The 25073-nt window shown below is 32.3% G+C and overlaps 1 protein-coding gene across 1 annotated transcript; it reads left to right on the top strand.

The window, feature by feature from the left end:
* Positions 1-1434: 1434 nt before the first annotated feature.
* Positions 1435-24022, top strand: LOC114280037 (protein LATERAL BRANCHING OXIDOREDUCTASE 1-like). Its single transcript, XM_082866103.1, has 4 exons — positions 1435-1945; positions 2629-2876; positions 14173-14494; positions 23516-24022. Exons 1-4 carry the CDS (start codon positions 1628-1630, stop codon positions 23750-23752), a joined length of 1125 nt encoding a protein of 374 aa, XP_082722229.1. The 5' UTR covers positions 1435-1627; the 3' UTR covers positions 23753-24022.
* Positions 24023-25073: the final 1051 nt, after the last annotated feature.

Below are 25073 nucleotides of genomic sequence, written 5' to 3'. Positions count from 1 at the left end.
CAAACAAATAAAACTATACTATACCGAATTAGGACAAAAGATTTGTATCAATTTATTTGCGTAAATTACATTGACATCTCCTGAGATTTGATCCAATTACATTCCAGCCTCTGGCATTCTGAAAATTATATTTCCACCCCTATGGTTAATGATTACATTCCACCCTCTGGCGTTCTGAAAATTATATTTTCACCATTGTGGTTAATAGTCTCATTTCACAAAACTCTATACTTATATAAAAGGTAACAACTCTTAATAAAAAAAAAAATAGAGGAAATTATGTCTTCAAAAAAAAAAAAAAAAGAAGTAAAGCAAAGGAAAGGTAAAAACAAAAAAACAAAACAAAACAAAAAAAAAAAAAAGGAAGTAAAGCAAAACAAAAAAAGAGAGAATGCATGAATATAATATTTTCAATCTGTCTAAATAATTATAATGACAGGGGATTAGTGTAATTTTCCAAACGTATGGGATGATATGTATTAAATCTAAATCACAGGGAGTGTAAGTGCAATTTACCGTATTTATTTTAAACAAAAATACTCATAAAAATAACTTATTATTTTAAAAAGAAAAATGCTAAGAATTACCCTTAAGAATTCCGAATTTATCCCAAATGTATTTGTGTGATGGAGATTAAATTAATAAAGTGGAAAGTCCACATATGAAATTAATCTAAGCTATTGATTTCTTTTTTTGAATAAATTCCAAATTGACAAGGGCAAATTTGTAATATCATTATTTAAAAAATATCACTTCTAAAAAATTGTATAAAATTTGTGATTGCTAAACATTTTCCTTTTTTGGATTTTGACCAGTAGCTAGCAACAATAAAAGGAAACCCATATATGATCCCGTAACATTTTCTCATCATTGAAGATAACTAGTCTGTCACTCACCTTAAAACGGATTAAGTGTCACTGCTGTGCTTTTAGCACAGTAATGACTATTATGCCTTAATTTGAGATATATTATGAGCTTATTTTTATGATTCAAATTGATTTTGTAGAGTTTGTTGTGTACTTTGTGCCTTCCAAAAATCATATTAATTAGATATCAATAACTATATGATCAAAAATCAAAAAAATAAACAATAGGTTTTTCTTTTAAGAAATAGTGTAAAAAATATGTAATACGATCATATAGTTATTGATATCCGATTAATATGATTTTTGATAGACACGAAGTACTCAACAAATCCTACAAAATGAACGGTTTGGATCATAAAAATAAACCCGTAATATACCTTAAAGTAAGGAACAATAGTCACTATTGTACTAAAGGCACAGCGGTGACTCTTAATCCCCTTAAAACCAGCGCATGTAAATTAACCTTCAGTAATGGTAGGACCACAACAAAACACAACTTCCACGACTCTTAAAACGATTTGAATTATTTATACACAATTCCTAATAACAATTCAAACCCATTAATGGTGGGGTTCCTCCTTTATAGGAGTCCAAACATTTTCCATTAACTTTTAGCAAGGTTTCTCTCTCCCTCTCTCTCTCTCTCTCTGAGAGTCACAGATATATATCCTTTGCTAAGCGTAGCATTGCATCAAAGATTCTTCATCCCCAATCCCAAAGGGGCTCTCTTCAATTGACACAACTGAAACTGATCAGAAAACATGGTTGGAGTTTCAGTTCTAGCAGCAGCAGCAGCAGCACCAGCACCAGCACCAGCAGCAGAGGTATTACTTGCAAAGCGTGTACAAGAAATGGTCCTCCACGGCGACGAGCCTCCTGCACTGTATATTTCCAGAGATGATCATGATGCAACTGATGGTGATGGTGATGGTGATGGTGATGGTGGCGATGATTTTTCTTCTCCGGTTCCGGTCGTTGATATAGGTATACTCTCTTGTTCAGAAGAACCATTCACTAAAGAATATGAGGAGGAACTGCTCAAACTCAATTCAGCACTCCGCACATGGGGCTGCTTTCAGGTCTCTCTACTCTCTCAAAAACCCTTATCTTCTTTATGTTAACAAATTATTTAGGGTTATTTACACCAAGGCTCCTCAATTATTAGTAGATATTACTTTATCTTTTTTATCTATGAATCCGTATGTTTTTTCCCCTCAACTATGAAATTGTATCATTTTCATATAACGTTGAAAATGAGCCGTGTTGAGTCAAATAACAGGTTATTCAAGCTTGATTTGTTTACCTAACAGACCAATCTCAAACAAGATTTTAACGAGTCAAACACAAGTCAAACTAGATTAGCTTGATTTTTTATGGTACAAGAAAATTTATCGGGACAAATAGTAAATTGTTCAACCTCGGCTTAAAAACTTAACGACTTTAAAATTGTGTTCAAATTTAACTTATTTACCTAACGTGTCGATCTCAAACAAACTTTTAACAAATTAAACATGAGTCAAATAGATTGGTTTGTTTGACACCCTTACTTTCACCTCATACGCCCCTTTATGAGGTGGTACACCGACTATAAAAATGTATATCACTTTATTTTCAATTTTATCAAACACTACCTAATACCTACCCTTTATGCTTTGTGATGGTTTACTTTGACTGCCTTTAATCTTATGTTTTTCATTTTTACAAATTCAACATATTTTTGTGGTGTAATTAATGTAAAGGTTAAAAATTGTGGATTGTTCAGGCAATAGAGCATGGGATATCAAGTTCATTCTTGGATGAGATAACAAAAGTGGCAAGGGAGTTCTTTGAACAGCCTATGGAAGAGAAGAACAAATACTCAAAAACAGTTGTAGATTTTGAAGGGTATGGTGCTGACCCTGTCCCTGAACAAGGCCAGCCTCTCGACTGGTCTGATCGTTTATTTCTTGATGTGTGCCCTCCAGATCAAAGGAAGCTCCAATTTTGGCCACAAACCCCAACTTCTTTCAGGTGGATATCTATATATACACGGGACGGTTTGCTACTTGTGGCTTGTCATTTTTTTTTCCCGTATTTTGCTCTTAGTTTATTTTGAAATTGCTATTTGGCCCTTCAATTTGGTTGGTGAAACAATTTGAGTGTAATTACGCAAACATTCTTGGTCAATTATGAAACATAAATTTTTTTAGCTTTTAATAAATTATAAATACACCCATAAGGTTTGTTTAAAATATGAATCAGTCTTATAATACTAGAAAATACAACTATCGTTTGTTATAAATTTTAATTGGATAAATTACATTAACACCGCCTGAGATTTATATTTATTACAGTTTCACCCCTCACCTTTTGGAAATTACATCCCCTCCTTGAGGTTTAAAGTTTCATTACTGATTGGTCCCTCCAGCAATTTAATTTTTTTAAATACCAATTTTGCCCACACTGGATAAATTACATTGACACCCCTCACATTTTAAAAATTACAATCCCCTCCCCAAGGTTTAAAGTAGCATTATCAAATGGCCCCTTAGTTAGTATTAGATGAAAAAAAAATCATTGAAAAAAAAAATTAATTGGAAAAAAAATTATTTGAAAAAAAATTAATTGAAAAAAAAATTATTTGAAAAAAAAAATTTGTTAGTCAAATTTTTAAATTTCTATTTAAAAATCAACATAAACTCATTTTTTGAATTTATGTTTTTTTCTTAAATTTGCAAACTGAGACAACCATTTATAAAACAAAAATATTATCAAACAAATTTTTATGACAATTTTTTAAATTTTTGTAAATATAAATTGAAAACTGAAAACGAAATGGTTACCAAATAGGCCTCAGATGGTAAAAATGTCGTAAAATTAACAAATAATTAAATAAGTTATCAACGTAAGAAATGATTTATCAAAGATTTTTAGGCTATGTATAGTTTGATTTTTAGAAAAAAAAAATTAAATTAAAAATTAATTTGGTTAAGAAATTAAAAATAAAAAATAATTATCATTTTTATATAATTTTTATCTTTCGAGTGTAATAAACATAAACCTCAGGGGGTGTCAGTATAATTTTTATCTTACGTTGATTTTTAAACAGAAATCTAAAAATTTGACTAAAAAAAATCTTTTTCAATTAATTTTTTTTTTCAAATAATTTTTTTTCCAATGAATTTTTTTCTCAATGAATTTTTTCCAACTAATACTAACCGAGTGGACAATTGGTAATGCTACTTTAAACCTTGGGGAGAGGATTGTAATTTCTAAAATGTGAGGGGTGTCAATGTAATTTACCCAGTGAGGGCAAAATTAATATTTAAAAAAATTAAATTGCTAGAGGGAGCAATCTGTAATGAAACTTTAAACCTCAGGGAGGGGGATGTAATTTCCAAAAGGTGAGGGGAGGAACTGTAATAAACATAAATCTCAGGGGGTGTCAATGTAATTTACCCATTTTAATTTAACACAATACTCAGGGGGAAAAAAAAAACTATTTCCAATGTAATAATAAATTATTAAAATTGTTTATTCAAAAAAAATTCTCATATCATTAAAAACCATTAATTGACACAATGATTTATTTATTAAAAAATGGTTACCTGAAAATATTTTCCATATCATTAAAAATAATTAATTTACTTAATGATTTATTTACTAATAAAATTGGTTATTTCTTATGAAATTATTTATATATTAATAAAATTAGTCATTTATATATAGATGTATTTTCTTCTACTTCTTTATTAGTTCGGTGAATTATCTTAGTAGTTTTTTTAAGATGTGAGAATTATCTTAGTATTTCTTTTATATTTATGTGTTGAGAAAAGTTACACAAATAAATTTATTTATTTTTTAATAAATTTGGAAAAAATGTTAAAGTCTTATAAATTCACCCAAAATGATATGGTAATTGAATTTGGAGTTTTTTTTTAAAATATTCTAAGAAAAAAAAACAATTTAAAGAATTGACGTACTTTTCAAACTATTTGGAAAATAACTTGCTTTTTGAAATCGCATTTTAAAAATACAGTTTTAAATTGAAATCACATGTTGAAAATGCAATTTTATGATGACATGGACTTCACTATGATCTATCGCATTTTCAACATGTAATTTCATGCATGTTGAAAATGTGATTTTCAATTTTGAATTTGTATTTTCAAAATACGATTTTAAAAAGCAAGTTAGTTTCCCAAATAGTTTGAAAAGTTGGTCAATTCTCTAAATTATTTTTTTTAGAATATTAAAAAAAAAACCCATAGAATTGGAGACTACATCATTAGATGTATAACAAATCAAGAAATAATACATATCATACCACATAATTCTATCATATATCTAATGATTTATTCTATTCAATTTCATAAAACAATATTCTAATATTTAAAAAATTATCAAAATACAAAACTTAAATATACTATAATAATAACGCATGCTATGCACGGGCCATTGTAAACTAGTATATATATATATATATCTCTACCGGCAATCTTAACTCCGATAAATTAATATTAAATGTAACAATGATATAAACTTATATTCATTTAAGTGGTGTCACTGATATGTGAGCAAGCGTTATTGCATAACTATGCATTACTTTTTATTCATGTTTGACTGTTTTGAGTTGCATAATTCAAAGTATTTCAAGTATTAATGAAATTAATGCAACTTCTTTTTTTTTTTAAGTCAAAGAAATTTCTATTAAAGTAAAGATTGCCAAACGGCACGTACAAGGAAATCATCAAAAAGCTAATACCAAACTAAGAAAAAAAACCTTGTGGAAAATCCCCAAAAGAAGTAGATCATAAAAGCTCAATGCTAGAATAAGTCAAAGATAAATTCATAGGCTATATCTAAACTGTGTGGGTAAGCTGTGAACACACCAAGAAGTAAAAAAACAAAAACACAAACTCTTAAACCCATAACTACTAGCCAGCGACTGTGACAAACCGACTGTGGAAGGTGGCAGAACTGGGGGACGAAGGCAATAGATTTGGCCAAAAAAGAATGCGAACATGAGGCAATAGTGGCCGAACAGGAGACACACAATATGGAGGCTTGTTGGAAAAATTGGTTTATTAGGCTTATTTTGGGCCGACTTTGAGCCCAAAATTGAATGGGCCCCAAACGTCTTTTGGGGTAGGTCCGAAAAGGTGAAGTGTTCCTTGCCGCGTGGCAAGTCACACGGTGAAGACGGTTCGTCAAAACCATTTATGAGTGAATGGGAACATAACGTCGTTTTCGGGTTCGTGGAATAGGAAATTTAAGGAAGTAAATGTGGGTTTCTTTGGAAAGGGTTGTCCTACATTGAAACTTTAAGAGAGTTTTGTTGAGTTTATAAGCTCTAGCTTACAACACATGGGTTGAGCCCCAAGTGGCACCCCAAGTTTGTAGAAAGGAGGAGTTATGGACAAAGTGAACCTTAGCCCAAACCACCACACGCGCGCGCGCGCCACTGCCTTCCGTCCGGGCGCGGGTATGGGTCAAGACAAAATTCATTAGAATTTTTTCAAAAAAATTATTGCGGGAAATTAATTCAAAATTTGAATTCTACATGTCTAGTTCAAAATTCAAACAAGTTTTCAATCTGTTGGACAGATTCAATTTCATAACAGTTACAGATTCGAATTAGTAACTGTATCTGTTAGTTATAGATTCAAATCTGTCTGAAACTGTACAGCAGTTACAAACAGATCTGTTTGAATTTCAAACAGAATCTGTCCAATTTGAATTCGCACCTATTCACTTCAAATTAGCACCTATTCGAGTCAGATTTTTTGCCTATAAATACCAACATTCCAGCAGTATTATTGGATCCGAAAAATCAGTCTGCAACTTTCATATTGTTGTCCAGAATTTACTCCTTTGTATTTTAATCTTCATTCGAGTTTTAGAGATAAAATAAAGAGAGTATAAGAACACAAGGTTCTAGTTCGTCGTACAAATTTGTGTGGAGTGGTACTACAAGTTTGTAAAGATCATTGTATCCTGGGAGATAGCCGCCACTCAACTGCAAGCACCGTAGCGGGGCGAATCTGTCTTAAGGACAGAGTGTCACACACTCGACTTGGTCTTTTATTTTTTATTCGGTTGGATAAAATAAATTTTGTAAGTTATTTATTTTATTTATTTGTTTCGGTTTCATTTTATTTTATTTACACAGAAGATTGTTCCAACAATCTTAAGACAGATTAGAATTATTCTGTTTACAGAATTTTTCGTTTGTTTCCTTTTCTCTTTCTTCTTTTAAGAAAATTATTTTCTATGAATTTACAAAATAATATTCTGGTTGGAAAAACAAATAGTGATTATATGCTATTTGACAGATAGTAGTAATATACTGCCTATTTTCTTTGACAACTACTAGTAATATACTGGTGTCATTAACAATTCAGAATATATTTTTGTGAAATTTTTTCAGAAATTAATTTTGGTTTTTAGAAATTATTTTCTAAATTTTCATTAATTAAAATTATGTTTCAGTATTTTAATTATTAAAGTGTTACAGAAATTTAATTTTTTGTTTGGAATTAATTTGGTTAAATAAAATTTTATTTTATTTCCAAATTGATTGAAAAATAAAAGTTACATTTTTTGTTTCTTTTATTTTTACAGAATTTAATTCTGTGAATTTGGATTAATTTTCTGTGTAGTATAAATTCTAATTATAATTTTGTTTTATAATTTAGAATTAATGGCTACTGAAACAAATGCTCAAACAAGTACTATTGTGGTGACGGCAATTGCGCCAAACCCCTCTCCTGTTGTGACAGTACCGGTAAATCACGGTGAGAAGCTGTAGACACCCCATTTTTGACCGACCTTAAGACTCAGATGTCATCAATTGAGTGCTCGGTGATTGCGCATGTTGTGCTCGCTTTGAGGTTTCAGAGTTCTTGGTTGAGAGCCTCACCTCTAGACCTCGGGACTCTTTGTACTTTGACTCGGTTTGCGGACTAAGTCTTGTTTTCTCTTTCCGGAGGGTCTTGTAGACCATCTCTCAGTGGTCATAGACTATTTCTCGTAGTTGTAGGCCAGTGGTCCCGTTTGGAGACTAGTTTCCGATTTTCGGAGCCGTCAGCCGCACGCCTCGGCTCGGGACCGCTTAAAATTCTCCGTTTGGCATGGTTTTTGGAACACACCTTGTTTCCTCTGTCTAGAGGGACACTGTGGCCCGAGAGACCACTTTTGTGGCCGCACGCCACTTTCGGTGCTCAACAGCCAGTTTTCGAGGTATCCGGCCGCGCACTTTGACTCCTGAACTCTCGTTTTGCATCCGTGTTGGTTCATTTTTGGCATGAACCTTGTTTTCCTTGTTTGGGAGATGGTACAAGGGTGGGAGACCACCTTTTCTCCTTGGAGACCACTTTTCCCCCGCCAGCCAGTTTTCTTGTCCAGAAACTGGTTTTCTTGATCTTTAGGCCACATTTACTGGTCTCCCACCACACCTTGGGCTTGCTTTCAGTGTGGAGACCACCAATACCCTTGGCCGACCACTTTTTATCTAGGAGACCACTTGCCCTAGTTGGCCGACCAGGGAAAGTGGTCGGCTGATCACCTTTTCTGGTCGACTGGTTTCCTCATGTTTTGTCAGATTGTGTGGATGCCAGCTATGCCAGCTGGAAGGCACAGACTGTATCCTCCATACACGTGTATGGAGGATTTGTATCCAAGTTTTTAACTTCTTGAGGAAGCTTTAGCTTCAAACCTATATAAGAGAGGCCCTTCCTCTCCTTTGTAGAGGTTCAGAATTTTGTTGAAGGCAAAATACATATCTCTCTCTATATCTCTACATTTTGGCTCAAAGTGTGTATTGTTCTTGACCTATTGCACCACACCTCATAGCCATACACCTCCACCATTGATCTGAGGTTCTTGGAGGGTATTTTCAAAGGTTGAAGAGTTGGTTTTTGGTCCCAAAACTTGCTGGTTTTGCTGAGCTTCAAGGGTAACTCATTTTCCCTATTTTTAAGCTCTATCTTGATCATCCTCTTAGCCATACTTGCATGCATATTTAGGCTTTGTTGTCAACTGAAAAAAGCTTCATATTCAAGTGTTTTTCATGTTTGTTTAAGGCTCTTTTGGTGTTGAGGGCCATCTACTCTCTTGCATGCTCTATTTAGCCTTGTTTTGTGCCATGCCATGAGACCTTTGTGTTGATCTTTGCTTGGCCTTTTAGCCACTGAAATCTAGTGGATTTTCTGTGGTTGGCATGTGGTTTTGAGGGCCTAAATCAGAGAGGGGAGACCCTCTCTCTTTTGGCCTTGTTTGTTTGCATTTTTGGCCTTTCAAATGAGCACATACTTTCATACTTCCAAGGCTTGGTTCAGGCCCTTTTTGGTGACTTTTGGGACCTGTCTAGACTCTGTCTATGGCTGTTTGGTCACATTGTGTTTGCCTCTTGCATGTGTAGAATAATCCCATTCATGGCTTATCAAAATAGCACCTCATTCTTGCATGTATTGGTCATGTCTCAATGGATTTTTGGCCATCATTTGGCATGCCATGATTCTATTTTTGGCTGGTTTGGTAGCTTCTCATATGCTTCATATGCTTGTAGTGTAAATCATTGTTTACTAGCTTAAAATGCATGATGTTTTGGCCCTCTATTCTAGCATATTTTAGCCATGATCCAAACTGATTTTGTTCATATTTTGGGCTGTCTTAGCTCTGTTTTGAGGCCTCTTGGTCGAGTAATGCTTGTCATGTATGCTTGTAGTGTAATAGCCTTACCTAGCTTTAGGTTTTGAGGTCCCTTGCATGCTTAACTTGAGGTATTTGCATGTTTTGGCATTATGAGGAATGTTATTTCAGAGCTTATTTCTTGGCCATATTCTCATGTTTGTCACTCTTTCAATGTGCTTGAGAGTTGCATCATTATACCCCATTTGTGAGCCATTGCATGAGTTTCATTTTTGTGCCTTTCAAGCCATCATCTTAGTTCACTTTTGCTCCTATTCTGGCCTGCGTAGGGTCTGTTTGGAGTTGGTTTGACCATTTGAGCATTACCTTGCATGCCTATAGTGTAATACACTTCACTAGTTTCAGTGCTTGAGCCATTCAACATGCATTGTGTGAGTTATTTACATCATTTGGAGTCATTTTGTATGCCATTTCAGAGTTGGAGCATGTGTCCTTGCACTCCATATTTCATCCTTTTCAATGCGTTTGGAAAGTTGTGTTTTATGCCTTAAGCTTGGGACCATTGCATTGGGCATGTTTGCATGAGTTTTGGAGCCTTGTTTTCATCATCTTTGGCCACTGATTTGGGTGTGGCTGAGGCCCATTCATTTTGGTTTAAGTCTATTTTGCATTGAGTATGCCATTGTAGTTCATAGCATTAAGTATGCCATGTTGTCGCATGATTGATCATTGCATTGTGCATGCCTTGTTCATCTCATTGTATATGTTAGTTTATACGTGCATTGTGTATGCTAAGTGTCATGTGCATTGAGTATGCCATTGGTAGTTCATAGCATTGTGTATGCTGGTTGCATGTTTGCATGTTATCCCTTGCATGTTTGAAGGACATGGGCATTACTAATGTAATTCTTGGTATGAAAATTACCAAAACATCAAAAGGTTATGCTTTGTCACAATCTCATTACATTGAGAAAATATTTGACAAATTCAGCAAAGATGATGATCATCTTGCTAGAACACCTGTAGATGTTAATTTGTATCTTTCTAAGAATATACAGGAAAGTATTTCTGAATTAGAGTATGCCCAAATTATTAGAAGCTTAATGTACTTGATGAACTGCACTCGCCCAGATATAGCTTATGCAGTAAGTAAATTAAGTAGATATACGAGTAATCCGAGAGTAGAACAATGGAAAGCAATTATAAGGGTTCTCAGGTATCTCCGATTTACTCGTAACAATGGGCTGAATTATACGAGATATCCAGCAGTACTTGAAGGATACTGTGATGCAAACTGGATATCGGATACAAGAGACTCAACGTCCACCAGTGGGTATGTCTTTACTCTTGGTGGGGCGGTTGTATCTTGGAAATCTTCCAAACAGACTTGCATTGCTAGGTCTACTATGGAATTTGAATTCATAGCTTTAGACAAAGCAGGGGAAGAGGCAGAATAGCTTCGCCACCTTCTTGAAGATATTCCAATATGGCCAAAACCGGTGCCTGCTATATGCATACATTGTGATAGGCCTGCTATATGCATACATTGTGATAGTCAATCAGCAATAGATAGAGCACAGAGTCATATGTATAACGGTAAGTCACAACACATTCGTCGTCAACATAACACCGTGAGACAACTACTCTCTAATGGAATTATTTCCATTGAATATGTAAAGTCTAAAGACAACATAGCGGATACACTAACCAAAGGGTTAGCAAGAGAGTTAGTTGGGCATTCATCGAGGGGAATGGGACTAAAGCCTATTAAATAAGAGTTACCACAATGGCAACCCAACCTAGTTGACTGGAGATCCCAAGATCTAGGTTCAAAGGGACAACCGAGTTGTGTATGACTCAGAAGGATCACTGGGGAGTTAAACTCCTACCCATTTCTATGATGAAATAGTGATGACTGCAGCATTTTAGGTTAAATAAAATTTTAATGGTTCTTATATCTAGGTAAACCTAGTGGAGTATGGCAGGATACTCTTCATAAGAATCACCTATATGAGTGTGAACTGGGCCGGTTCTATGAGAATTGTGAAGGGCTACAATTCTCTAGAGCACTCATGAAAGACCAGATTGTTCAGGGCCAAAATGAACACAATAGTGAGAACTAAACTGTGTCTGGGGATATACTGTGTAAGTTCTACTGTCTTGGTTTACACAAACGGCCGAACAGTTCAAGACATCATGTTCACTAGTTAGCTAGTAAATTCGATAGTGTCTCACAATGGAAGGTTCAAAGCCAAAAGCTACCTATCCTTTGCAGAATATTTCCAATTTATGTACTCTCTGTAATTAGATCATGTTGTTGCCTTTTCTCTCTGTCAAATTCCATTCATATGGGGGATTGTTGGAAAATTTTGGTTTATTAGGCTTATTTTGGGCCGACTTTGAGCCCAAAATTGAGTGGGCCCCAAACGTCTTTTGGGGTGGGTCCGAAGAGGTGAAGTGTTCATTGCCGCGTGGCAAGTCACACAGTGAAGACGGTTCGTCAAAATCATTTATGAGTGAATGAGAACATGACGTCGTTTTCGGGTTCGTGGAATAGGAAATTTAAGGAAGTAAATGTGAGTTTCTTTGGAAAAAGTTGTCCTACATTAAAATTTTAAGAGAGTTTTGTTAAGTTTATAAGTTCTAACCTACAACACTTAGGTAGAACCCCAAGGGGCACCCCAAGTTTGTAGAAGGAGGAGTTATGGACAAAGTGAACCTTAGCCCAAACCACCACACATGCGCACGCGCGCCACCGCCACCGCCACCGCCACCGCCCGTCCGGCCGAGCCGAGCCGTGCCGGGGTCGGGTCGGTTCTTGTATTAATTTTTTGGACAAAATTCATTTGAATTTTTTCAAAAAAATTATTGCGAGAAATTAATTCAAAATTTGAATTCTACATGTCTAGTCCGAAATTCAAACAAGTTTTCAATCTGTTGGACAGATTCAATTTCATAACAGTTACAGATTCGAATTAGTAACTGTATCTTTTAGTTATAGATTCAAATCTATCCGAAACTGTACAACAGTTACAAACAGATCTGTTTGAATTTCAAACAGAATCTGTGCAGTTTGAATTCCCACCTGTTCACTTCAAATTAGCACCTATTCGGGTCAGATTTTTTGCCTATAAATACCAACATTCCAGCAGTATTATTGGATCCGAAAAATCAGTCTGCGACTTTCATATTGTTGTCCAGAATTTACTCCTTTGAATTTTAATCTGCATTCTAGTTTTAGAGATAAAATAAAGAGAGTATAAGAACACAAGGTTCTAGTTCGCCGTACAAATTTGTGTGGAGTGCTACTACAAGTTTGTGAAGATCATTGTATCCTGGGAGATAAACACCACTCAACTGTAAGCACCGTAGCGGGGCGAATCTATCTTAAGGACAGAGTGTCACACACTCGACTTGGTCTTTTATTTTTTATTCGGTTGGATAAAATAAATTCTGTAAGTTATTTATTTTATTTATTTGTTTCGGTTTCATTTTATTTTATTTACACAGAAGATTGTTCCAACAGAGGCGATGTCTGAGTGGAGCTGTGGGGAGGAGAGACGACGGATCCAGTGAAGGCCATGGCCAGAGTTGAGGAAAAATGAGAGATAAACACCTCACAAAATGAGGGAGAAGGGCGGAAAGCCAAAAACTTCCAAATTATTGAATAGAAAGCATGGAAAAGAAAGAGAAAAGAGGGGTAGGAGGAAGGGAGAGGAGGCCGGAGGTCACCGAGAACCCCCTCCCTCACCTTAGCCGCCACTCACGCCTAAAACCCTAGAGAGAGAAAAGTGTAGAGAGAAAAGCTCTCAAAGTTAGAGAGGGAATTATGATTTCAAATTAGTGCAACTCAAAATACTGAAACATAAAACAAAATAATGCATGTCACACAATAACAACTAGGGTATTAAAAATGGGTGAGAATAGATCTTGTCTCCTATTTAAAGTTATTTATTGATCAATAATATCATGTAACATTGTCACATGTATTCACTATTTAGCCAAAACCCTTTTTTAAATAAAATTAGAGACCAAAGTTGTTTTAGCTACTTCTTATAAATTTTTACAATTAAAGTTATATTAAATACTTGGTTTCTTTTTTTTTTTTTTTTTTTTTTTTTTTTTTTTTTTTTTTTGGGTTAACGAGTGCATGTCATATGCCTCACTCTTTGTTTCATTTCACTATGAATTATTAAGTCACTGAAATTAGTAATTTAAAAGAGTATGAAACAGATAACAGTACAAAGAGTGAAACTAATGATCTCATGCCTTTTTAACCATTTGTAAGATATTATTGTGATCTTATCTTGGAAGCTCATTAAATATTCAGAAGGATAGGTAATCATGAGTTTGAATCTCATGAAACGCTTGACCCCTTGGGGTCATTCTCAAAACCATACGTGTGAGACAAGTTACTACATATATTTAAAAATTAATTAAAACAAAGCTCCGAGTATCCGTTTTCATCCCTAATAGATTCAGATATAATAGCAACATAATCATATCATAATTATCATTACTAAAGATAAACAATCATAATCTTCAAGCACATACCCAAGTGAGGGAATTAAAGCAGCTTCAAACAGGAATTTTTAATGGTGTAAATTTCATTCTCATATCATATTCAAGTTAATTATTGGAAAATAATAACAAAAAGTTGTTTGCAACTATGCAGCGATGTGCTAAGTGAATACACAGAGAAGATGAAAATAGTAACAGAGCTTACCTCCAAAGCCATGGCAAAGTCACTGTATCTGGAAGAAAACTGTTTTCTGAAACAGTTTGGCAAACGATTGATCGTGCAAGCGAGGTTTAACTATTACTCGAAATGTCGGAGGCCTGATCTGATTCTGGGCTTGAAACCTCATACAGATGGGTCAGGATACGCTGTGATCTTGCAAGATGACGTAGGTCTTCAAGTCTTCAGCAATGAGAAATGGTATACAGTTCCCAAAATTCCTCACGCTCTCCTCATTCTCTTGGGTGACCAAATGGAGGTAAAAATATATATTAATTCTCTCTGTGCTTAGTCTCTGATGTTTCATCTATGATATGTGCTTTTCAAAAATGAAAACAGAAAACAGAAGAAAAATACATAATCGAACAGAACTACACCAAATGATGCATAACCCACCAAACTGTCAGCAGGAGATGGTTGAGAAGATCCATCTAATGCCATATGGATATGGTCTCTCCACAGGGCTATACCAATATCATAATGAGCAAAATCAAGTGTATAGACCCGCCATAGAGATATATCTACAATTTCTTGTAAGATTATATGATCTATATATTAAAAATTAAAACACTATGAATATAATTAACTACTAAAATATAAACTTAGATATATACTGTTTGATTCTATCATTATTTTGAGTTTTACTTCCTTGAAAGAAAATGGTATTAACAATCGAAAAACCTTAGCACCAGCCCTTCCACTCCTTCTCCTAATCTTTAAGTTGTCTTTTACGGGGCCGGCCCTGGGCTAAGGCCACTAAGGCATGTGCCTAGGCCCCCAAATTTTGGCCTAAAATAATGCCCAAATTTATTAGTTTTATATTATATTAAAAATTCAAAGCCCAATAATTTTTTATTGTTTGAGATCCAGTCCAAAAGGTCCGTCAAAAAAACCTGTTGGGCCAAATCAAAATATATATATATATATATATATATTTATGTGTGTATATATATAATCATTGTTAGGCCTAATTAAAAATTTATACAACTAGTCCAAACAAATATATATGATATAATGAGTCCAAATAGAGTCTAATGTCGAGAATTTAATAGAATAAATGACTTTATCTTAATTTTTTTTGCCATCTCTTTTTATCATATTTTAATTGAATAATTTTATCCTAATTTCTTTTCCTTATATTTGTTTGCTCTAATTTTTTTGCCCTCTTTCTTTATCATAATTTAATTGAATAATTTTGCCTTAGTTTCTTCTTGCAACTTTTTCCAATAATTTGTGTTTTCTTATCAAATAATTAGTGGATTGTGATTTGAGTGGATTATGATTTTCATATCAGATATCATATTACAATAACATAATCGTTTCGTTATCAGATATCAGGGAATTATGTTGTTTGTGTTGATTATTGCTAAACTATAAAACAACACAAGACCCTATTTTATCTTTTTTTAGTCTTAGTAATGATATTTTTGTATCTTAATATATGAAAATAAATTTTAATGATTACATATATAAGGAAACTTTTTGTAACTACTATATAATAAAAAAAATTATTGGTCACTTTTTATTTTATTTGTAATTTTTTTTATAAAAAGATATATATATGAGGGCCCCACTTTCAAAGCCCACCTAAGGCCCTATAAATCTCAGGGCCAGCCCCGGTCTATTCAATAGGACTGACAACCCTTTGATATATATATATAGATATATAGATATATAAACCCTAATAAGGATATGAAAGGGGACTGGGCTTAAATAAAATAATTACTGGGTCCTCCCATTAAGGAATCCAAATAACTTAAAACAGGCCTTACACCTCCGTATCACATATCGATGTATAAAATAATAAACACACCAAGATGGACCATGGCCCAAAATTTTATGGATCACAGTAATAATTTTAGGCTCATACCAGTTAATCTGTCTGAATCACCTTCAACCCGTTTTTCATAAACCAAACAAAATATAATCAATGGCAACCTAATTAAGAACAAATTCTTACATTCCCCCACTTTGGCAACATTGACTACTAATTTAAGAAAATATTTTATTTAAGAAAAATGACTGTCAGGTTAGTGGCCACATAAACATGATTCAGAATAGAAACATCTGAGCACATAATTCCATTCAATGAGAAATATTAATATCAAATTATGTTATTGAACAGCATAACACCTTCCACAATTACAAACACTAATATCTCACAAACATGGATTCCTATATGTGGTAAAATGTAGTGTGGAATTTCAGCATAATTGATCCAAAAATTATATAACATGCTAGTTCCATAATTAGCCTTCTATATGGTCTTGAAAAGACCCTGCAAGAAATATCATTCTTTTGTCCACTTCTAAAAGAAACCTTTATACCTCTAAACAGAGTTCTTTCATGCTTTAAACCAAGCATCATACTTTGTGGATCCATATATACTTCTAAACCAAAGTGTTTATCTTTATGTCTCGAATTCAAAATATAATTGTAAGAGCTCATTCATATAAGAGGAATACATATATAATAATTACCATTTATGTGTACACACACATAACTATAAACAAAATGTGAATGAACACATTAAACTTTATTAATTGAAATACACCATAGATAATATTCATTGGTAAAAAATTTATTTAACCAAGCACATAAAAAAGTATAAAGTACCCATATGCCCAATATATTTAGCAAACTAAAATTTGGCCTAGGCCCTTTATTTAGAGGATCCACTAGTATGTATTCTGTAACATGTGCTCATAAATAATATCATCTTTAACGACTCTCTAATTCTGAATTACTTTAAATTTATATATTTAACACCATCAAAACTTTTATTATTCTTCATAAAGAAAATTAAAATCATATATCATATTTTTATAGGTTTGGAAATGAAATTAACAATTCCAAGCTCTGGAATAAAATTTTTAATAACATAACTCAAGTCGAGTTCTAAAACATGTTGCATAGTGAAAAATTATAAAAGATTTTATGAAACTCTTTTATGAAATAACACCTCATGCAAACACAAAAATGTAACCAATAATGGACACTATTTCATCTGAGCAACTACCAAAGTTGACATTGTACAACCAATAATATTAACATGATTAATTCTTCTATAGACAATCGTATAATCTTTAATTCTCTATAAATATCATAACACTTTATATGTTCCAACCCAATGGTTAAGGCTTAAATTAAAATAATAATTGTCTAATAAACAAATTGTATATGCACCAAACTTAATTCAAATTTCTCATTAAACTCTTACAATAGTAGCATACGAGACATTCGCCGTGAACTCTTTCTCAAAATCATTTTATAAATACTGAGAATGTTACTTAATTAGTATCAATCACTAAGAAGAGCAATGTAAAGCTTTCAATTCTGCATATTAAATTTGGCAAGAATGTGATCTAGGTATGCTCTTTGATATGAGACAAAAAATCTTCTAAGCTATTTTAATGTATCTTAATGCCAAACACATAAAATACTTTATCAAAATATTTTATATCAAAAATTTATTAACAACAATATCTTCACATCAAGTATTAATTTGAAATTATTACTAATAAGTACAATTCCATCAGTATAAAAAATCAAAAAAAAAAATAAATTGCACCCACTGACTTTGAGATATATGTATAAATTAATAATATTATCCATAAAGCCAAGTAATAGTCTTTGGTAAACCTTTAAATACCATTGCTCAAAAATTCGTTTGAGGCCATAGATAAATTTGTTTCACTTACAAATCAAATTTATTTTGTTTGGCAAAGTAATAGATAAAAATGTCACAGTACCACATTAATCATTATAAACCTATCTTTATGACATTGGTAAGGACAATACCCTTTTCAAATCACAGTCTCTTGCAATAGTTTTGTATTTATTTATTTATCTTTAAAAATACTCATTAGATTCAAAATTTGAAAAAATATAACATGATCTCATATCTAATTAATAATTCGTATCAATTCATTTACCATATTACAAATCGCCAATATTTTCATCATACATAACAATCATCTCTTCAATCTCTTGCTATTGCTCGTTTAGAAAAATAATATAATCACAAGCAAGGTTGTTAAAATCGGGATCCTACGTTGGATCGTTGGAGGTGTTTATAGGATTGGATCGTAGAATCGGATCGAGGATCGTAAGATCCTACCGAAAAAGACAAATTACATAATAATTTAATTTAAATAAATATTTCTTATAAAGTATACACAAAATGAGCCTATATTCTATTAAAAAGAAGTGAAGATATTGTAAAAAATATAATACTCTATATAAAATGTACATATAATATTATGCAATAGAAAACTCAACGGTAAAAGTTTTGTATTTCATCAAAAAAGAAGGTGAAAAAGAAGAATTCTATAACAAAATACTTTACAATCTACAATAATGCATAAAAAGTGAAGAAAAAATATGTAACGAAGTTGGATATGAAAATAGATTAAGAACTCAAAAGAGTAGCTTAGTCGAATGATAAGGTTTGTCGTTAACATCCCTGGTGGAGCGGATTCGAGCCACAAAAATAATTTCTCCAAAAATTGGGATAAAGTTTCAATCATCTTACCCTCCTTAGACTCCGCTAAAGCTAAGTTTATTTTTCCGACTATTTAATTTTCTTAAATTACTGCAATATTTGAATATTTGTTTCCTAGTTTGTTGTTCTTAGTCTATTTGATTTAATAGTACTTAATTTTTATTATTTATTTTGACCAAATAAATTGGTATTTAGACAACAAATATAAAATTTACAATAAAATATGTCATACAATACAAAACAAGACTTGTAAATTGGATCGGATTCGGATTCGGATTCCACAATCCTATAAGATCCCACTACCAGGATCGAAAGATCCTACCTATAAGGAGATTTTTACACGATCCGGATCGATTGTACTCAAATGGATCGTAAAATCGTAGGATTGTAAGATCCGGATCGGGATTCTGATAACCATGATCACAAGGATCTTTTAATTGTATGAGAATGTCTAAAAGGCTACATACGTTATACATGTTCAACATATATCAATAGACTGAATAGACACTTCAAGTTCTACTTGCACTCTCACTTTCTCAATGTTAGAATGAACGGCCCAATTTATTATACTTGACACAAGTATACATGAAGATTTATATATTTGAGCTTTAAACTGTTCACCAATCTAAAAACTTCAAATTTTAAGTTTAAAAGATTCTAAAAAGTCAAGATAATAAAATCATGAACAACTTACAAAGTAACAGCAAATAGCTATAGGTCCCATTTTAATTTCAAAAGCATCATAAAATTTTTACTTCTATACAATCCCAAACTCAAAAAATTATTCTAAATTTTCTACTAGTTCACAATTCAAAAGTGTTTTAAAAATATTTATAACTTAGTACCGTATGTAAAGTATACACAAGTATGCATACTAATTAAGAATATTTTATCACAAAAACACTCATATAATTTAAACATGTTAACATATTAGAGTCCAATTATGATGTTCAAGTGCTTAACTTTCTTCCAAAGTTACAAGCATAATATTTTTAAATTGATTCCACAATTTTGTAAAAAATTAATAAGAGGTTACGTATATTAACCAAAATTATCATGTTTACTATAATATCCACCTTGAATTAACAATTTTAAAATCTTTGTCGGTGTGTTTTTTAACATAAATAAGATAGAAAAATGCATAACATCAATACTCATTTATAAAATTAATAGAATAATTTCTCCCACACACTTTAAGATAATTATCATCCAACTCAAAATAAAAATCTATTTCAATTATTATTATTTTTATTTTATTTATTACCAAAATTAAAAATAATAACCATGACATTAAAATTAAATTTTTTCTCATGGACAATATAAAAACAACATTCTTTAAAATAATATTTGTACTAACTTAAATAATATGACAAGAAAATAAAATTTTTTGACACATGCACTTTTAAGTAATTTAAGAAACAAATAAGGAGATTCTAGAGGTAGGAAGAACGTCATAACTCACAAAATTCTAAAGAATTTTTCTTACTCGAATTAATAATATATAAAGAGATTTGTGAAATATTCTAAAAAAACATTTAAGAGATATAAAAAAAAAATTTGTTAAAAACAAAAATATTATATAGAGCATTATAAAGTATGAGGTAGATTGTCTTATAAGAAATTATCTACTAAATATTTTAAAACTCTACTTCCTTAAATGTTTAACATTGAATATAATTTCAATATTTTATACTATATTGAGATGTTAATATGAAGAGTTAAGAAGGCGCATTCTCAAGTATGTCAATATCTAAATCATTTAGTCTTAAATCTAACTCAACATCTTTTAACTGATTCATAATCAAAATCTTAATGGAATAAATTTGATTATCATCAACAATATCTCCCTTCATTACCTTCAATTCAATATAATATTGACAATAATAATCTCATCACCACCATTAATGTTCTCATTTTTTTTTTTTAATGTATCACTTCTAGACTGAATATATAAAAAGTATTTTAATATCTCAAACTTTCAATGAAACATAGGCAATTCCTATAATTCCACAGAATTATGCTGCGAATAAACTTTAGCAACATTCTCAGATGTATCAGAATATATCACTATATAAACACATTTCGGCTATATATATAGGACACAATCAACATCTTTAAACTTCAATATAATCTTAATTAATTATACAAAGGTAATAATTATAATCTCACAACAATAGACTGCAAATAAATTTTAACAATGTTGTCAGATGTTTCAAAATATATCATCATATAAAATACCTTTGAGCTAAATATATAAGACACATTCTAACACATATAAACAAGTCAACTGGGAAGAGTGATTTATCAAAAATTATCTCCTTTGGGTAGATAAATTCTTTTAAAATCAATAAAAATTTCCTTACTAGCGACTCACACTACCTTTAAAATTAACACAAGCAATTAGCCCCATTTAGGTAGGTAATTGAGTGATATAATATTAACACACAAAATTGACCCCCTTTAGGTAGGTAATTGATCATGAGTAATATAATATTAGAAGAGCTTTCCAAAATCCTTATTGGTAAACCACTTTAAATCTCAATAAGTTAACTACTTCGGCAGTATCACCCACATTGATTCAAAAATATTCCAACTGGGACTATATCAAATAATAAATATTTGTTTATTTTTAAAACTTTATTTAACAAATATGAGATTACATATGATTGTCGAGTTTTGTTATTGCATACTTGCAAATCACTACTTTAATTAGGCATTAATTGCTGTATAATGACAAATGAGAATTAACATAAAATTGAATTATTGCATTACATTATCATGTAAATTAAAATATGATTACCCACAATTAAGCAACCGTTTAATTCTATCAAGCAATAAACTTTTTTTGATCAACAAAAGATAAATTTTATTGATGAACCAAAAGAGGATTACATCAATAAAGAAAGCAATGAGTGCAAAGAGTATCAAAACGAAACAAACCAATCCCAACTAGGTTGGCACCGATAAATCCGCCCTATCATCTGCTAGCACACCATCAGAAGTTGGTGAGTATCCAACCACAACAAAAAAGCAACCACACTCGAAATAAACTTATGTCCAATTAAATAAATATTACCCATTAATTTGTTTAGACTTATAAACAATATACCACTAGCAAAATATGCACCACCCATATCAAAATTAAAAATAGAATAAGACCATTACTGAAAAATCACAAAACACACAGCAACAGAGTCTAAACTTGGGACAAAACATAACTATAATATTATATAAAATCACAACTTCTACCAAATATGAACAATCAAACACGGTCTTTTTCACGTCTAGTTTTCATAAAACTCCGAGATTTGAATTTTATTTTATTTTTATTTATTTATTTATTTTTACTTTAACGTTGTGATCCCGAAACAATTCTCAACAATGAATACTATGTATATGTAAGAACATTGAAAAGGTTTCGTCGCCCATTACCAGGCACAATGTTTCAGTAACAAAAAAACAAAAATTAATTTATTCCTTCTCATTGTATAAAAAAAATTTACTAAAATAATCTGTCAATGATTTTGATTCTAGTATAAATTTGCTCTGATACCACATGTAAGATTATAGGATCTATATACTAGAAATCAAAATACTATGAATATAATTAACTACTAAAATATAAACTTAGATACATACCATTTGATTTCATCATTGTCTTGAGTTTTGCTTTCTTGAAAAAAGATGGTATTCACAATTAGAAAACCATAGCACCAAATCTTCCCCTCTTCCTAATCTTTATGTTGTCTTTTCATTAGGACTAACAACCCTTTGACCTACATATATATAGATATATATATATATATACATACCCTAATAAGGATAGGAGACAGGACTGGACTTAAATAAAATAATTACTAGGCCCTCCCATTAAGGAACCCAAATAACTTAAAGCATGCATTACACCTCCATATCACATATCCACATATAAAATAATTAACACACCAAGATGGACCATGGCCCAAAACTTTATGGGTCACAATAATAATTTTGGGTTCATAACAATTAATCTGTCTGAAACACGTTCAACTAGTTTTCCACAAACTAAACAAAATATAGTCAATGGCAACCTAATTAATAACAAATTCTTACATTTCTAACGTTTGGTACCGTTGTGAGTTTCATGTTTTTGTTTTTATTATTTCTTCCTTTATAACCAAAAACAAAAAATGTTTATTTCACATAGTTTCAAAATAGAAAAAGACAAACAATAAAATATGTTTAGTGATTTTTTGGAGATGGAGGTTTGGCAGTGGAGACCCGTGGTAGGATATGGCTGTAAGCACTTGGATGTGGTAGTCATGGTGGGGGTGGCCAAATATGGTTGTTGGAAGTGGGGGCTGGCAGTGGAGGGATTGCCGGAGGTGGTGGTAAAAAATGAGGAGTGACAGCGGAGACCAGCAATGTGAGTTGGCTATAAGTGACTAGATGTGATAGTCGATAGTATAGATGGCCAGAGATGTTCGCCAAATGTGTTGGCAGGTGATTAGGGGGAAGCTGGATGTGTTGGATGGCATGGCAAGGTTGACCGATCGGGTGTGGCAAGAAAAAAGTCGTTTATACTCCACAAAAATTGAAAATTTTGGAATTGTTGTCACTTTCACAGTGAAAACAATTACCAAATCAAACTTCAAAAACAAGAAATAAGAAATTTACCAAACAAGATGTAAAAAGTCCCCAGTAATCAAATCAATTGAACAATGCATGAAGAAAAATTGTTACAGAACAATCAACACATGGTTATATTTTCCTATTGGATCTCTGTGATACTAACAGATAATGACAAATGGAGTGTTCAAAAGCCCAGTGCATCGAGTACTGAGTAACTTGGAGAGGGACAGGATTTCCATTGTCATGTTCTACACACCTGAAAAAGGAAAAGAGATAGGACCAGAAGACGGATTGGTCGATGAAGAAAGACCAAGGCTATTTAAGAAGGTGAAAGACTACGCAGACACACACTGGGAATATAATCGGAGAGGAATGAAAGCACTCCATACAGCGCAAGTATAATGTCCTCTTATATATCGTCCTCTGTCTTGTGCTTTGTACCAAAAGAAACCTAACTCCAACTAAGGTACTCATCTATGGATATTGATGGGCCCGTTATATAAATCCTATCTACGTATATATCTTTTTCTATGTGCCTATGCAAGAATAAAATTGTATTGGTGTGTTGATAATTAGTATCGTGTTCAAACGTGATAAAGAACTTATGACATTTTATTTGTAGTTTGATAGTGATAGGGCCACAAATCTATAAATTCCATGATTGATGATAAATTTGATGGCTGAAATATAAATACATAATTGTAAAATAGTAAATTCATATACTCAGTTAAGTTCGTTTACATTCTTAATATTAGTGTGTCGAATATGATAATTATGTCAATCTTATGGGGCTCGCAATATTTTTCCTAGTACTCAAAGGAGGTCAATGTAATTCACTCTTATTTTTTATTCCCTACTATATTTGACTTTGTAAGAATAAAATGCATTGGGGGTGTTTTCAAATGTTAGAAAAGACCTTACCACAAACATTTCATTTGGCATAATGGTAAAATTGTTTCATTGTGACCTAAACATCATTGGGTTCAGATTATGAAAACTGTCTTTGAGCATGTATACATCTAATCCTCCCAGATTTTGCAGTAATAAGAGTCTCATGCACTAGCTAACCTTTTTGTCTCATGGACCTTTCTAAATTCTAAATTCTAAATTTGTCCTCTAGAATCTTCTTATTTCTCCATATTTAGGCCACTTTTTCCAAAAATTATCCCTAATGCACTTCTAACTATACAATATGATGCTAAGAGGCTTCTAGCCTAGTGGCATCTACATGCCTCACATACGAGAGATCAAAGGTTCGACTCTCATCAAAGGTGAGGTTGGGTCGCAGTGCTCTTTTAGCTTATATTTGTACACCTTGCCATCCGTTGCAATCGTTCCTTAGCAGTTCTCCTTCCACACACCCTTAAGAGTAGACTAGACATAAATTGTATTTGGAATCCTAAAAAAGAGCCTAGTGCAAATCCCAAAACGCAAAAATCTTGATAAACAATGGTGTCTCAAATGTGCATTAGAAACAAAAATTTTGAGAACGAATTACAATAAAAATTTGCTAGCTACCCATTTAATTGAAGTGGTTGGGAGGCAAGGCATTACAAAACTTCATGAATGAGTAATGCTACAATGACCATCTTATTTTACCACATCTCAAATACCATTTTATGCTAGTGCAAAAGTCAAATAGCATATTTGTACCTTTTATTCACAATTAAGAGATTCCACCTCATCAATCCTCCAATCTATAAAGGCATATATAAAGCAAGGC

This window comes from Camellia sinensis, chromosome 4, assembly GCF_055761805.1.
Source record: "Camellia sinensis isolate YWXY chromosome 4, ASM5576180v1, whole genome shotgun sequence".
Taxonomy (NCBI): Eukaryota; Viridiplantae; Streptophyta; class Magnoliopsida; order Ericales; family Theaceae; genus Camellia; species Camellia sinensis.
The sequence above is the reverse complement of the archived record's forward strand: the minus strand, read 5'-3'. Positions and strand labels throughout refer to the sequence as shown.

Excerpts from the sequence above, each read along its gene's own strand:
- LOC114280037 (XM_082866103.1), top strand. The coding sequence starts at position 1,628 with ATGGTTGGAGTTTCAGTTCTAGCAGCAGCAGCAGCAGCACCAGCACCA. Across the intron at positions 2,877-14,172 it reads CAAACCCCAACTTCTTTCAG|CGATGTGCTAAGTGAATACA; the intron begins GTGGATATCTAT and ends GCAACTATGCAG. Across the intron at positions 14,495-23,515 it reads TCTTGGGTGACCAAATGGAG|ATAATGACAAATGGAGTGTT; the intron begins GTAAAAATATAT and ends TGATACTAACAG.